This window comes from Dreissena polymorpha, chromosome 12 (assembly GCF_020536995.1).
Source record: "Dreissena polymorpha isolate Duluth1 chromosome 12, UMN_Dpol_1.0, whole genome shotgun sequence".
Classification (NCBI taxonomy): Eukaryota; Metazoa; Mollusca; class Bivalvia; order Myida; family Dreissenidae; genus Dreissena; species Dreissena polymorpha.
Genome location: NC_068366.1, coordinates 60,448,275 through 60,465,542, shown reverse-complemented (window position 1 = coordinate 60,465,542; position 17,268 = coordinate 60,448,275). Strand labels below are relative to the sequence as shown.

The following is a 17,268-nucleotide window of genomic DNA, read 5'->3' as shown; positions in this document are numbered from 1 at the left end:
CACTTTTGACCTTACCTGACCTTGTAAGTGTCCGATAAAATTTAAATAAAATTTCCCGCGGCTAGACGCGAATGAATACACTTCATTTACTCCATTGGCTGATTTGAGCATACCACCAGAAAATTGGAAACATGACCGCGTCTTTGTAACACTGTTTTACTGCGTGTTAAGCATGAAATTTTTTTTTCTCTAAAGAAAAGGCTTGATAGAAAGAACAGTTTTACACTCAACTCTTGACATCAATACATTTTGTGCGTGCACCTTTTATTTTCAGAGGATTGCCAACACCAGGGCGTTTGTACTTAAAGGCTATGTTCTCATATTTAGTAATTACTTCCATACTCCTGTCTGTGTACTAGTATATTTAAGCTTATAAAAGTATAGTTTTTCCCTATTCTGATATTTGTTTTGGCCAAACCATTTTAAATTGTTTTCGAAATTGAACATTAAACATGTAAAAGTATAAAGTTTTAAACAAGCTGTCGTTCCAGCTGTGGAAGCGTGGCCTCACTTTAATGCATTGCATTCCAATCCTCAAGGTATCAGGGTCAGTTCGCGGCCAGTAAAACAAGGGCTGTTTGTAAAACATGCATGCCCCCCATATGGGCTCTCCGTTGTAGTGACAGCCATTGTGTGAATATGTTTTTTGTCACTGTGACCTTGACCTTTGACCTAGTGACATGAAAATCAATAGGGGTCATCTGCGAGTCATGATCAATGTACCTATGAAGTTTCATGATCCTAGCCATAATCGTTCTTGAATTATCATCCGGAAACTTTTTTACTATTTCGGGTCACTGTGAACTTGACCTTTGACCTAGTGACCTCAAAATCGATAGGGGTCATCTGCGAGTCATGATCAATGTACCTATGAAGTTTCATGATCCTAGGCATAAGCGTTCTTGAGTTATCATCCGGCAACCATTTTACTATTTCGGGTCACCATGACCTTGACCTTTGACCTAGTGACCTCAAAATCAATAGGGGTCATCTGAGAGTCATGATCAATGTACCTATGAAGTTTCATGATCGTAGCCATTAGCTTTCTTGAGTTATCATCCGGAAACCATTTAACTATTTCAGGTCACCGTGACCTTGACCTTTGATATAGTGACCTGAAAATTAATAGGGGTCAACTGCGAGTCATGATCAATCTACCTATCAAGTTTCATGATCCTCGGCATAAGCGTTCTTGAGTTATCATCCGGAAACCATTTTACTATTTCGGGTCACCGTGACCTTGACCTTTGACCTAGTGACCTGAAAATCAATAGGTCTCATCTGCCAGCCATGATCAATGTACCTATGAAGTTTCATGATCCTCAGCATAAGCGTTCTTGAGTTATCATCCGGAAACCATTTTACTATTGTTGTTGAAAGTTTTTATAAAGCATAATAGTATTGAGCAGTGTTTATTGGTCTTTAAAGCGAGTACATACATAGACAAACATACTTTCCTTTCTGTTTAATCATTAAATTGTTCTCTCCATGTTACATATTGCTATTATAAAACCTATCAAACTACATTCATTGAGATATCATTTACCTTTAAAATTCAGTTGAATGATAGTAAATGACTATGATTAAAACTTGCTGTTACCAAGGTTACCATCCTCATCATCATTCACACCATAATTTTCACTTGACATGTCTAGCTGTTGTTGGGAAATGAGGGGAGAAAACACAGTGAATCTCAGTCAATCAGGTCTGTTTTGGGCTGCTGAGAGTAGCTCATCCAAGGAAAGGGAGTCAACATTTTCAAATTGCCCATCCAGCTTTTTTCGGCGTAGCTGTTTTACGTCACTTTTGACCTTAGATGACCTTCATTCATGATAGGTCCGAAATGAATAAACCCGAATTGTGCATTGGCTAATAATACACAAGAGGGCCAAGATGGCCCTAGTTCGCTCACCTGAGAGAAGTCCGTTAATTCAATCTTTACCAAATATCAAACTTTACCTAGATATTGTCCAGACAAACATCCTGGTCAAGTTTCATCATCATAATGAACCAAAACACTGGCGTATGGAGTGTTTTTGTTTTTGTAAGATTTGACCTGGTTACCTATATTTTTAGTTGACCCCCGCTTACCAAACATCAAAATTTGCTTACAAAAATAAATATTATGACAAAGATTCATAAAATCTGAAACAAAATTGTGACCTCTAAAGTGTTTACAAGGATATTGTATAATATAATGAAAATTTGAACAATCTAAGAGCAATAATTATGGCATTAATTAATTGATTTTGCTCATTATCAAACTTGACGGAGATCTTTCAGCAACTTTGATAAAGAATGCTTGAGAAATGTGAATGCTAGAGTGTTTACGGACGGCAGACAAAGACCAATCCTAAAACCTCACCTGAGCAATCAGGTGAGCTAAAAAGTGTGTTTCACCGATTTGAGCCATTTTCCAACTTGTCGGAGAAAACAATAAAACCAATGTATTGACTAAGTTTCACGATGATTAGGCAAAAAATGTCACTTCTAAAGAGTTCGATCACAAGGTTTCTCTCTAGTCACATAAGGAAAACTGCCCCACCCCCCTGGTTGCCATGTTTTTTTTACCGATCGGTAACAATTGCGAACTCCTCTGAGATATATATAAAACCAATCTTTTCACCAAGTTTCATGATGATTGGGCAAATAATGTGAGTTCTAGTGTTCACAAGCTTTTTTAACTCACCTGATTGCTCAGTTGAGCTTTTGTGACCGGTCTTTGTCCGTCGTATGTCCGTCCGTTTGCTCGTAAACATTTAAGAGGCCACATTTCTTGTCCCATCTTTATGAAACTTGGTCAGAAGCTTTGTCCCAATGAATTCTCGGCCGATTTCGAAACTGGGTTATGCCGGGTCAAAAACTAGGTTACTAGGTCAAAAAAAAGAAAAACCTTGTAAACACTGTCAAAGTCACATTTCATGCCCAATCTTCATGTAACTTTGTCAAAATGTTTGTCTTAATGATATCTTGGTTGAGTTCAAAAGTGATTCCGATCCGTTGAAAAACATGGCCGCCAGTGGGCAGGGCAGTTTTCCTTATTTCGCTATAGAGAAACCTTGTAAACACTCTAGAAGTCACAATTTTTGCCCAATCATCATGAAAGTTGGTCAAAACATCAGTTCAATTGATGTCTCGGACTATTTCGAAAATAATCGAGATCGGTGAAAAAACATGGCCGCCAGTGGGCGGGGAATTTTTCTCTATATGTATATAGTGGCAGTTTTCCCTATTTGGCTATAGAGAAACCTTGTAAACACTCTAGAAGTCACAATTTTTGGCCAATCATCATGAAAGTTGGTCAAAACATTGGTTTTATTGATATCTCGGACGAGTTTGAAAATGGTTGGGATTGGTGAAAAAACATGGCTGCCAGTGGGCGAGGCATTTTTCCCTATATATATATATATATATATATATATATATATATATATATATAGTGAAAACATGTGAACACAGTAGTAACATTTTTGGCCAAATTTTCATGAAATTTGTTTCCTTGATACGAGAGTTGAGTTCAAAAATGGTTCCGGTCAGTTGAATAACATGGCTGCTGGGAGTGGGGCAGTTTTCTCATTATACCCCCCCCGCCCCCCCCCCCCCCCCCCCCCCCCCCTGTTTTGCTCATGTCGGTCCGTCCGTCCACCAGATGGTTTCCGGATGATAACTCAAGAGCGCTTATGCCAAGAATCATGAACTTCATAGGTACATTGATCATGACTCGCAGATGACCCCTATTGATTTTCAGGTCACTAGGTCAAAGGTCAAGGTGACCCAAAGCAGTAAAATGGTTTCCTGATGATAACTAATGAACGCTTATGCCTAGGATCATGAAACTTCATAGATACATTGATCATGACTTGCAGATAACCCCTATTGATTTTCAGGTCACTAGGTCAAAGGTCAAGGTCAGGATGACCCGAAATAGTAAAATGGTTTCCGGATGATAACTCAAGAACGCTTAGGCCTAGCTAGGATCATAAAACTTCATAGGTACATTGATCATGACTCGTAGATGACCCCTATTGATTTTCAGGTCACTAGGTCAAAGGTCAAGGTCACGGTGACCCTAAAATAGTAAAATGGTTTCCAGATGATAACTCAAGAACGCTTATTCCTAAGATCATGAAACTTCATAGGTACATTGATCATGACTCGAAGATGATCCCTTTTGATTTTCAGGTCACTAGGTCAAAGGTCAAGGTCACGATGACCTGAAATAGTAAAATGGTTTCTGGATGATAACTCAAAAACGCTTATGTCTAGGATCATGAAACTTCACAGGTACAATGATCATGACTTGCAGATGACCCTTATTGAGCCAGCTTACATTGTTTGACAGGCACAAGAAAGGGCTCTTAAGTGCCAAAAAGGTTTGCTGTCATGTTGTGGATGTACTCGTTTGTCTTTTGCTCCATGTAGAAGGTATGGAGCAGTCTTTGCAGATACTAGTTTTCTCCTGCTTTTTGTGTGCGCGTGAAGTATCCAGGTCTCACAGCCAAACAGTAGCATGAAGAATACTAGGGAATTGTATAGCCTGTATTTGGTGGAGAAGCTGATGGTGGAGCTGGCCACAACCTGCTCAGTCTGGTCTTGCTGTGGTTGCCATGGCAATTCTCTTGTTTGGACCACTGCAGTGCAGGTCACTTCTTCAGAAGCTCCCCCTTCTTCCAGCTTCTTGCCGTTCATGGTGATGTCTGCAATGATGTGTTTTGTTCTTTTCACCATGATCTTGGTAATCACTGCTGGTGCCATCTATAAGCGGAAAGTCATCAGCAAATCTCAAGTTAAAGACCATTCTGTTACTAATTGAGATAGAGGTGTGGTCCTCTCGGAGGGTCTCCTAAATTATACTCACAAACAAAAGGTTACACCGGACAGGGGAGAGCGAAAATCCCTGATGGATCCAATTGATGGTTGAGAATCAAACCTGCACTCCTTGGATTTGAAGTCAAGAATTCTTACCAACTGAGCTAACTGGCCCTGAGTCTGCCTTATGGATAATATAGTCTAGGAGAAAATGATCTAAACTACAAATTGATTCCAATTTATTGTGTTACAAACGAGATCTTTCACTGTCACTTTCACATGCCTATTTGTCAGAGGGCAAACTTAGTACAGTTTTTTTTAAATATCTGATTTTGAAACAATGAAATCTTCATATTTATTAGTGTTAACCTTAATACCTGTTATTACAGTATAGTTTAAATGCACAGAAAATATTAGAGCATCAATTTTTACTAGTTTTAATTATCAGTAATTTTTATTTAAGGGGACAGCGGTCAAGTTCCAGGCAGAAAACCAATAGAACAACAAGACAATTCAGTGGTTGCATGCGCAGATGGTAAATATAACCGACTCACTCCACATCTATGGATTCCCCATTTTTATCAAGAGGCATATTTTCTACAAGGACATTTCCATTATCACTGAACACATCAAAACCCACCATATTTTTGTAAGCAAGTGGCAATTACTCATCACTAGGAATTGGCCCACATACGCACTACAACCACTTTACAAGATATCTGCTTCAACAGACACAGTAAATGATGTACATTTGGGTCAATAGTAAGCAATTATGCCAATAAGAAATAAATACAAAAGCAGATTTAATAGCCCCTCTTCACAATAGGCCAAAATTCATAAGAGCGCAAAGTCACATGACTCGCAGAACTCCAGAACGAGGCTGAACTTGTAGCCATTTCCAATAGTCCCATGCAACGCCGCATCTGATTTCATCCTTTCATTCTTTTGAACATTTGGCGATGTAACGATTTAGAAAACAAAATATGACATTGTCAGAATAAGTAATAAATATGTACTTCACATTTTTAGTGTCAATACATTAAATAAATTTTCTTGATTAAAGAACTTGTTTTTCTTCATTTTTGCACACATTTGAACTCTTTGTTAGAGTTTTTATCGCGCTGTTTGAAGAAATCTATCTTGTTTATTGATACATCTGTGGTTCAATAGCCACTGTTCAGCACAAACCCATTATCTCGTTATGATCAGACACTGTGCCGACAGCATGGTGTCATAAACCACCAGTGGTAGAGGCCTGGTCATTTAACATGATTTATGATACCCCAATGTCTTATCATGGTTGTAGTATTACGTAGTCATTTCTAAGACCAATGTAACGCCAAATACTCAAACTAAATACTGTATAGATATTAGCCAGTTTAATCATAATAATACAGTGAATGCTGGACATTTGTCCTATCCTATTTTTCACACTGGCGGACATTCGTTCCGATGTTTTTTTTTGACAACCTGAACATTCTTGCCTTCGTTATTTTGACAATGCAAATAATGATTCCTACATAATTTTGACAGTCTGGACATTCGTTCCTTCGTTGTTTTGACAGCCCGGAGATTCGTTCCTGAATAATTGCTATCCCGGTCATTATTATCACATTTTATCAAAATAATATGACACTCTGGGCATTTTATCAGGTATTTTAATGTGTCGTTATTAAAATTGCTTTTTATCCCCCGCCATAGGCGGAGGGATATTGTTTTGGCGTTGTCCGTCCGTCCTTCCGTCCGTCCGTCCGTCCTTCCGTCTGTCCGGAGCCATATATTGGAAGTGCTTTGGCGGATTTCATTGAAACTTGGTATGAGATTATATATGGAGAATGATGCACGCCAAATGGCATTGTACACCATCTGTTAATAACGGAGTTATGGCCCTTTGTATCTTGAAAAAATGCTTTTTGTGTGTGTCCGGAGCCATATCTTGGAAGTGCTTTGGCGGATTTTATTGAAACATGGTATGGGTATGTATATCAATAAGAGGATGATGCACTACAAATGGCATTGTACACTATCTGTTAATAACGGAGGTATGGCCCTTTGTATCATAAAAAAATGCTTTTTTGAGTGTCAAATATAACACTTTTGTGTCCAGAAGCATATTGGCGGGGGATATCAATTCAACGAATTTGCTTGTTATATATAATTTTCACATATTTTGTGTTGTACTTTATACTGTTATCAGACTTCGTGATCATGAGAATGTTAACTTTAAAAATATTCGAATATATCTACATACACTGAGATCTGTAATTAGCCAAAACTTGAAGAAATCGGGCGTAAAAACTATGTAGAGCGAATATCCGGTCTGTCAAAATAATGTTGGAACAATTGTGGGGGATGTCAAAATAGTGTGGGAATAAATGTCCGGGTAGTTTAAACAACAAATGAACGAATATCTGCCTTTGACAAAATAAGCGTAGGAATGATTGTCTTTGTGAAAGAATGTTCGGATACATAATTGAGTGCTTAATACCTTAACATTTGAAATATTTATAAAATTGTATGCTAAACACGAAACCTATTAAGCGGGTACAGTAAAATAAAACCGTCATTACGTACCGGTAGTCTTATAAAGAGTGTTCGTTTGTGTATCGAAGAACAAAATTAAAACAAGAATTTTCGTTGACCACAACGGGGTTAAATAATGTTTTCAAAAATACAGACAACAGAGATTTTTTACATACAGTGACATATATGTATCACTCATAATCATGTTTAAAGAGAAATCAAGGTGCATGCATATAGACAATTCAGTTTGCTCCACGTTCGTTTTTTTTTTCACCTGTATAAAAGAATTATTTAATATTGTCTTTGACTGTAAACGAAAATTAATTCAACTTAAAAGAAAAATGACATAACGTTTTAATAGTGTCACGTGCTTTGCATTTAATATTGCTTTTTCTTATGATTGAGTCAACACACATCTTACACGTTCGATCGTTCAAGAAAAGTGTTACAGACCAACAAACATACCTTTGAGAAGTTAAGTTATATAATAACATTTTGTATTATGTGACTTATGTATATCTTTGTTTTGTGCAATTATCAATGTTTATTCTCGGGCCACATTTGCTCCGATGATCATGGCAGGCTGTCAAGTGACCTTTTTTCAAAAAGTAGGAAAAAATAGGAACTACTTTTGCAAGAAAAGTAGGAAAAAAGTAGGAAAAAGTAGGAACTTTTCCCTCAAAAGTAGGAATACATAATACTTATTTTTTAGACACAGGTCCAGGAAACATAGCTTGAAACAGAGCAGGAGTGCCATCACATGTTCTGTATGGATACCCACTTGAAGCTACCTTAAGGGCCCAGAAGATTTCAGCCTTTTGTACCTGTTCCTTGTGTGATGGATGTACTTGCATACAGATAGATTTATCCCCACAACCCTGAGAGCTGCTTGGCTTTTGGGCACTTCCAAACAAACGCTTTTGTGAATTATCATGCATGTATTTCATGTTTTCCTTGTGTTTTTATCCATCTGCATGACTTATAAGTTGATTAGCACCAGAATTACTACAAGATGGACTTCATTCAGACAGTACAATATCTTGCAAACTCATTGCCGGTATCTCTCTTGCACCATGATCCCAGTGTTTTTCCACTGTTGTCCAACTTCTCCATCCATGAAGGGTTAAACTTTGTTTTCCCACTAGGAATTTTAGCACTTATAGTGTATCTACATGTATGATAATTAAGTTTCAAGCAAAGCTACCCTGATAAAGAAGTATACATGTAATTAGATGCTGTTCATTTTTGTGTATCATCAAATAAGTGGTTAGAGGTCTTCTGTGTATCAATATAAAAATGGTAATTATATTGTGCATGTTATATCCTTAAGCAGAAGACCAAATTTATTTAGTGATACACCAACTTGTTGTACAAGATTAATACTAGTATATAAAGCAGTGTAAATGCTCTGCTACAGCTACATTGTGAAACCTTTAAATTGACAATAGGGTGCAGTTATAATGACTTAAGTTACATTCAAAATGACTGGTCATTGCAGAGCAGATTATGCAACAGGAGATAGGACCTTATCACCTGACATCTTTTATGACAGCATTGATTGGGCAATGAAACAGTTGCACTACATTGTTTATTCCAGTTTCAAATAATGGCTTTTACATTATTGATGACTTTGCAGGAGTGTAATAATGCCGTTTAATAATTTTAATACTTCGCTTTAACACCTTGAAGTTACCTCACTAGCAATGGCATCATTAGACAAGAACTGTGTTTGTCCAAAACACAATGCCCACTATTGCGCAGCTTTGAAATAAAATTTCAATATATCATTTGGCAGGTTTAGAAATTATCTCCCTTTTAAAGCTTATTACTTCCCTTGGATTGTATTTTTTAACTTTTGACCTTGAAGAATGACCTTCACCTTTCACCACTCAAAATGTGCAGCTTCATGAGATACACATGCATGCCAAATATCAAGTTGCTATCTTCAATATTGCAAAAGTTATGGCCCATATTAAAGTTTTCGGACGGACACACACACACAGACAGACAGACAAACGGACTGACAGTACAACTGCAATATGCCACCCTACCGGGAGCATAAAAATGTATCAGGGCATTTAGGCTCTGTGCATTTATCTTTAATTACTAAACATGATGTACCTATGATATCAATAGAACATCATATCCGTTGTCATGTAATACAGAATTTATTACATTATATTTGTAAATGATGAAAACTCGGCAAAGCATCAGTTTTATCTTTTTTCCAATAACTTGTGTAATAAATTCCATATTACATAACCACTCATACAATACATGTATCTCTATATCTCTACATTCCAAACAGCAATATCATGTTAACATGCATAAGGTTTGGTCAAATTATTGTCAATGGAAACAAAATAAAACTGGAATAAACAATGGGTTCCCTCAGCTCTTGCATCACTGGGAACTGTGTACAGGGTCTTCCCCAGGCCATTTAAGCGCCCCTTGCCGGGGCGCTTAAATTTCGAAATCAGAGTCCCCGGGGCGCTTGAAATTTTCCGATCAGTGTATTCTTCAGTAAAAGAAAGTGGAGATTGTCCAAAAAAATCAAGGTTTCCCTATCAGTGTATCAATATTCCCTGTTTTAAAAGAGCACTCGGTACCTACTTTCACAAGTAATCGCCATAAACACCACATAGGGTAATGGATAATCCACTGATAAGAGAATAGCATGACGCGCGTATCGATTATTCTAGCCATATTACACGGTCATTTAAATGCTGACAAGGATGTATCTGGTAACTTTCCAGTCGTCAAACTGTGAAGTTCATCGTCCAATCGATTACGCGAATGCTTATGAGGGCGGGGTTAACTATCGACCATTATTTTTTATTGACGTCGGGCATGAAGTAAGAGTTTATCGCAGCTTGATTAGCAAAAAGTTGTACCGTTTGAGTAATATAAAACCGGTAATTAGTACAGTACAGAACATTAAAGACGGTTTCGGGCATCATCATCACACCTTTTTACCTATGACTCATAATTAATACGAGAAAATTAATTGCAAGTGGTAAACAATTAATTATTATAGCGAGTAAGTTGAGCAAATGACTCCCGGTTACAATTATGTGATAACAATTTATTTAATTCCAGTACATGTATATTTCAACATGTCCATTTATAGAACTGATTCACCTCGTTTTTCTGACATTTATTCGACACGTAATGCGCTTTAACAAATTTTCGTTGAATTAATTACACACACTTGTAAATGTTTCGTCCGATAATCGATAGTTAGAAGACTGATGGTGGCAACCGGCCGTGATTCTCGTGGACAACGTGAATTTCATGCATAATTCCGTCAAAACATTTATTCGACTCGTAAAGTGTGTAAACAAATTATCGTTGAATTTATAACGCAACGGTTAATATTTGTTGAAATCTCAAATGGGAATAATTAAATTTGTAATCCGAAACCCATTACCGTAAGTCGATGTTAACGCGTTTTTAATCCGAAACACACTTCCGAATGTAAATGTTACCGCAACGTTAAATATTTTTGCTTCAAATTAGCAGTGCAAATTTATTTTGTGTCGAATCTTTTCTCAATTAAAAAGAGCGCGAAAATTATGCAGCATGTACAACGTCGCGTCTACTGCATACAAATGGCATGTATTGAGCGTTTTAACAAGCACACAACAGGTCAGGGGATTGACGCATATTCAGAGGCAATATTTCATCAAATCTATAAATAGTCACTTAAAAAATGGCAAGGTTTGTGTTAAAGAAATAACTGAAAGCTTTTATCGTAAATATTTACCAGAAAGAGATTGATAAAAACGGAATAAACGGGATTATCGGGTAATAAATAGAAACTTAAAAAATAGTAAGTATACAGTAATAGAGTCGGGTTGAAACGGATGTATTGGGGAATCGTTTGAGTCGGGATTTTACTATCTGTGCGGAAAAGTTTTAAAACAATTAAACAATAAAAAAAAATATTTTTTTTTAAATGACTGGGGGATTTTTTTTGAAGAGTCATAGCGCACCAAATGACGTCTTTTGACGCTGTTTTTCTTTGAGTTATAACGCACCACAGAACGTGAATTGACACGTTAAATTAAAAAAAATCAACGTCGGGAGGGGACACACCTCCCGAACCCACCCCCGGGGCGCCTGAACAAATTCCTGGGGAAGGCACTTGTGTAAGGCAGTGAAGTCTGCAGTGTACAAATGCTAAGTTAGTAAACAAGGCATTATTGTTACTTCAAAAAAAACTTGTCAATAATTTTAAAAGTTACATAAGAAATAAATATTTATGCTCCTGAAGAGGTGCTAGCAGACAGTCAGCATGGGTTGTCAGTTCAACTTCTCATCTAGATGAATGCACATTAACAGGGATACAGTCATGCCATAGATTCATTCATCCTGCAAGTTTACTAAATTAACTCTTAAAAAAAAAAAAAAATCTCCATTGAAAATGAAAAAGTAGGAATAGTAGGAAGATTTGGTAAAAAAATAGGAAAAAGTAGGATCCTGATGAAAAAGTAGGAAATAGTAGGAAAAAGTAGGAAAAAGTATGACCGCTTGACAGCCTGTCATGGGTATCTTGAACTTTAATAAAGATGAAATAAAATGTATATACACGTATACTCTAGTGGTACTAAATACTATCGCTTTGTAATATGACTTAGGAGTAAGAATGTTTATTTTATAACCCCTCATCAATTTATTGACTAAACAACACATGCATGTATGCATATATTTGCCGTTATTGTAACCAGTGTCAGTGCTCATGAAAATCCATAATGTAATTAATAAAAATCAATCGATCGATATATATCATCATATAATCATCGATATTCTCCGCCAAAGATCTATACACGTTCAGCCTCGTTCTGAAATTCGACACATCACATGATATCTAAAAATAACAACAGCGGTTGTATTGTGAAACTGATCTCTTGCGTGCCAACATGCATATAGTGCGTTCCTAAAGGCATCTAGTTGGGCCTTATGGGAAAGTTAAAACTATACTTACAGGTACATTTGAGCCTATTGGTACAATTAACACCAGCTGGCATAAATTATACCAGTTCTGCAGTTACATGATGTTTGAATGGGTAAAACAGTTTGCCCTTGTTAATTTTACTTACTTACCGGTATGCTATTTTAATCATGCCTCATTTTAATACCTTAATTGTTTTCTTTAAATAATGCTTTTTATTAAGTATGAGTTATAAGACTGAATTGTTTTGCTTAATATATAATTGGGCACATTTTTTCACTTTGGGCAAAAAGAATCTTCAATTATATGCCGACAGGCATACATGTATGCCTTTATGTGAACAAAATCCCTCTACACACGAAAAGTGTGCCTGTAGGCATATTTTACATATGTTGGTACACCTATTTTGAGCTCTTGTATTTATAATAGCTACCTCCGACCAAAAAGGTACAGAACATGTATACCCGACAACACATTTTCCACAATCAATGAAATACCTACATGATCACTAACATATAAAGTCACATCAACTGTCTTATTATGTACCTATTAAAAAGTTCAAAGTTATTTTGCAAAGCATTTATGATAATTGAGATCTTTCTAACTATTCAATGTTGATATTTAGTATAATTTGCAATATGGCATATACGTTATTCAAACTTATAAGATTATCAAAGGACAATAACTCAAAATGATTCTTGTACAATGCAAATCCATAAACTGTGGAAAATATAGTACACAGTCATTATGTCATTGTATGATATAATATAGTATAAATTATATATATATATTATTAAAACTAGTAAAACTTGATGCACAATATTGTGCATCAAGTTTTACTAGTTTTGATTATCAGTAATTTTTATTTAAGCGGACAGCGGTCAAGTTCAAGGCAGAAAACCAATAGAACAACAAGACAATGCAGTGGTAGCATGGGGAGGTAAATATAACCGACTAACTCCACATCTATGGATTCCCAAACTTTAACAAGAAGCTTATTTTCTACAAGGACATTTCCATTATCACTGAATACATCAAAACCCACCATATTTTTCTTTGCAAACAGCATACATGTCACAAGGAAAAAGCTGTCAACCAATTAAGATCAACTTCTTCCAGTAGACTTAATGCTTCAACAAACAATGTCTAAAAACCAAATAACGCATTTGCAACAAATCAATAAAATTGCAGCAGGATAACTCACATTTCAAGTGATATCAATTATTTTATCACATACCTATTAATTATCCCCCGCCATAGGCGGAGGGATATTGTTTTGGAATTGTCCGTCTATCCGTCCGGAGCCATATCTTGGAAGTGCTTTGGCGGATTTCATTGAAACTTGGTATGAGTATATATATGGATAAGAGAATGATGCATTGTACACCATCTGTTAATAACTGAGTTATGGCCCTTTGTATCTTGAAAAAATGCTTTTTGTGTGTGTCCGGAGCCATATCTTGGAAGTGCTTTGGCTGTTTTCATTGAAACTTGGTATGAGTATATATATGGATAACAGAATGATGCACGCCAAATGGAATTGTACACCATCTGTTAATAACGGAGTTATGGCCCTTTGTATCTAGAAAAAGTGACAAATTAACACTTTTGTGTCAAGAAGCATATTGGCAGGGGATATAAATTCAACGAATTTGCTTGTTTTATTCTTTTTTTCAGTAGCTATTTAACATGTTAAGTCTACTTTTATTACCATTATATCGTAAAATGGCATAAATTATAGATTTTACAAGAATCTAAAGTCATTTAAAGTCAGTCATGAAATCATGACTGACCTTACCTAGTTTTCAAAAATTTCAAAGAAAGAAGGATCTCAACAACCTAGCCCGCTCACCTAAAATAAGGAATTTTCAAATAATATGATATGGTAGTTCAGGGCTCTTCCGAGTTCACAGACACAAAGACCGGTCACAAAAGCTCACCTGAGCAATCAGGTGAGCTAAAAAATCACCATAAACATTGGTAGTCTGGTTCCCAGACTTAAACATTGTATGCATACAGTATCATTTGAACTGAAATGTGAATATATTGTAAATTACATGTAAATTACAATAAATTAAAAACTGTCATGATACAAAACATCCTCTAAACATTATAGTCTAGGAGAAAATGATCTTAACTACAAATTGATTCCAATTTATTGTGTTACAAACAAGAACTTTCACTGTCACTTTCACATGCCTATTTGTCAGAGGGCAAACTTAGTACAGTTTTTTTTAATATCTGATTTTGAAACAATGAAATCTTCATATTTATTAGTGTTAACCTTAATACCTGTTATTACAGTATAGTTTAAATGCACAGAAAATAATAGAGCATCAATTTTTACTAGTTTTAATTATCAGTAATTTTTATTTAAGGGGACAGCGGTCAAGTTCCAGGCAGAAAACCAATAGAACAACAAGACAATTCAGTGGTAGCATGCGAAGATGGTAAATATAACCGACTAACTCCATATCTATGGATTCCCCATTTTTATCAAGAAGCATATTTTCTACAAGGACATTTCCATTATCACTGAACACATCAAAACCCACCATATTTTTGTAAGCAAGTGGCAATTACTCATCACTAGGAATTGGCCCACATACGCACTACAACCACTTTACAAGATATCTGCTTCAACAGACACAGTAAATGATGTACATTTGGGTCAATAGTAAGCAATTATGCCAATAAGAAATAAATACAAAAGCAGATTTAATAGCCCCTCTTCACAATTGGCCAAAATTCATAAGAGCACAAAGTCACATGACTCGCAGAACTCCAGAACGAGGCTGAACTTGTAGCCATTTCCAATAGTCCCACGCAATGCCGCATCTGATTTCATCCTTTCATTCTTTTGAACATTTGGCGATGTAACGATTTAGAAAACAAAATATGACATTGTCAGAATAAGTAATAAATATGTACTTCACATTTTTAGTGTCAATACATTAAATAAATTTTCTTGATTAAAGAACTTAATTGTCTTCATTTTTGCACACATTTGAACTCTTTGTTAGAGTTTTTATCGCGCTGTTTGAAGAAAGATCTATCTTGTTTATTGATACATCTGTGGTTCAATAGCCACTGTGTTCAGCACAAACCCATTATCTCCTTATGATCAGACACTGTGCTGACAGCACAGTGTCATAAACCACCAGTGGTAGAGGCCTGGTCATTTAACATGATTCATGATACCCCAATGTCTTATTGTGGTAGTAGTATTACGTAGTCATTTCTAAGACTAATGTAACGCCAAATACTCAAACTAAATACTGTATAGATATTAGCCAGTTTAATCATAATAATACAGTGAATGCTGGACATTTGTCCTATCCTATTTTTCACACTGGCGGACATTCGTTCCGATGTTTTTTTTGACAACCTGAACATTCTTGCCTTCGTTATTTTGACAATGCAAATAATGGTTCCTACATAATTTTGACAGTCTGGACATTCGTTCCTTCGTTGTTTTGACAGCCCAGAGATTCGTTCCTGAATAATTGCTATCCCGGTCATTATTATCACATTTTATCAAAATAATATGACACTCTGGGCATTTTATCAGGTATTTTAATGTGTCCTTATTAAAATTGCTTTTTATCCCCCGCCATAGGCAGAGGGATATTGTTTTGGCGTTGTCCGTCCGTCCTTCCGTCTGTCCGTCCTTCCGTCCGTCTGTCTGGAGCCATATATTGGAAGTGCTTTGGCGGATTTCATTGAAACTTGGTATGAGTATATATATGGATAAGAGAATGATGCACGCTAAATGGCATTGTACACCATCTGTTAATAACGGAGTTATGGCCCTTTGTATCTTTAAAAAATGCTTTTTGTGTGTCCGGAGCCATATCTTGAAGGTGCTTTGGCGGATTTTATTGAAACATGATATGGGTATGCATATCAATAAGAGAATGATGCACGCCAAATGGCATTGTACACTATCTGTTAATATCAGAGTTATGGCCCTTTGTATCATAAAAAAATGCTTTTTTTAGTGTCAAATATAACACTTTTGTGTCCAGAAGCATATTGGCGGGGGATATCAATTCAACAAATTTGCTTGTTATATATAATTTTCACATATTTTGTGTTGTACTTTATACTGTTATCAGACTTCGTGATCATGAGAATGTTAACTTTAAAAATATTCGAATATATCTACATACACTGAGATCTGTAATTAGCCAAAACTTGAAGAAATCAGGCGTAAAAACTATGTAGAGCGAATATCCGGTCTGTCAAAATAATGTTGGAACAATTGTTGGGGATGTCAAAATAGTGTCGGAATGAATGTCCGGGTAGTTAAAACATCATATGAACGAATGTCTGCCTTTGACAAAATAAGCGTAGGAACGATTGTCTTTGTGAAAGAATGTTCGGATACATAATTGTCTGCTTAATACCTTAACATTTGAAATATTTATAAAATTGTATGCTAAACACGAAACCTATTTAGCGGGTACCAGTAAAATAAAACCGTCATTACATTCCGGTAGTCTTATAAAGAGTGTTCGTTTGTGTATGGAAGAACAAAATTAAAACAAGAATTTTCGTTGACCACAACGGGGTTAAATAATGTTTTGCAAAATACAGACAACAGAGATTTTTTACATAAAGTGACATATATTTATCACTCATATTTATCACGTTTAAAGAGAAATCAAGGTGCATGCATATAGACAATTCCGTTTGCTCCACGTTCGTTTTTTTTTCACCTGTATAAAAGAATTATTTAATATTGTCTTTCACTGTAAACAAAAATTAATTCAACTTAAAAGAAAAATGACATAACGTTTTAATAGTGTCACATGCTTTGCATTTAATATTGCTTTTTCTTATGATTGAGTCAACACACATCTTACACGTTCGATCGTTCATGAAAAGTGTTACAGACCAACAAACATACCTTTGAGAAGTTAAGTTATATAATAACATTTTGTATTATGTGACTTATGTATATCTTTGTTTATTCTCGG

General features: G+C 35.9%; 1 protein-coding gene across 2 annotated transcripts in view; it reads left to right on the top strand.

The window, feature by feature from the left end:
- LOC127853323 (GTPase IMAP family member 8-like) overlaps window positions 1-17,268 on the top strand; it is a 104,897-nt gene that overhangs the window by 8,115 nt on the left and 79,514 nt on the right. The window contains exons 3-5 of one of the 2 annotated variants that reach the window (XM_052387763.1): window positions 5,273-5,344; window positions 13,158-13,226; window positions 14,665-14,736. In XM_052387763.1, coding sequence (XP_052243723.1) covers window positions 5,273-5,344; window positions 13,158-13,226; window positions 14,665-14,736 — 213 coding nt within the window. The remainder of the gene's footprint in view (window positions 1-5,272; window positions 5,345-13,157; window positions 13,227-14,664; window positions 14,737-17,268) is intronic. The other variant, XM_052387764.1, reaches the window with a different exon arrangement.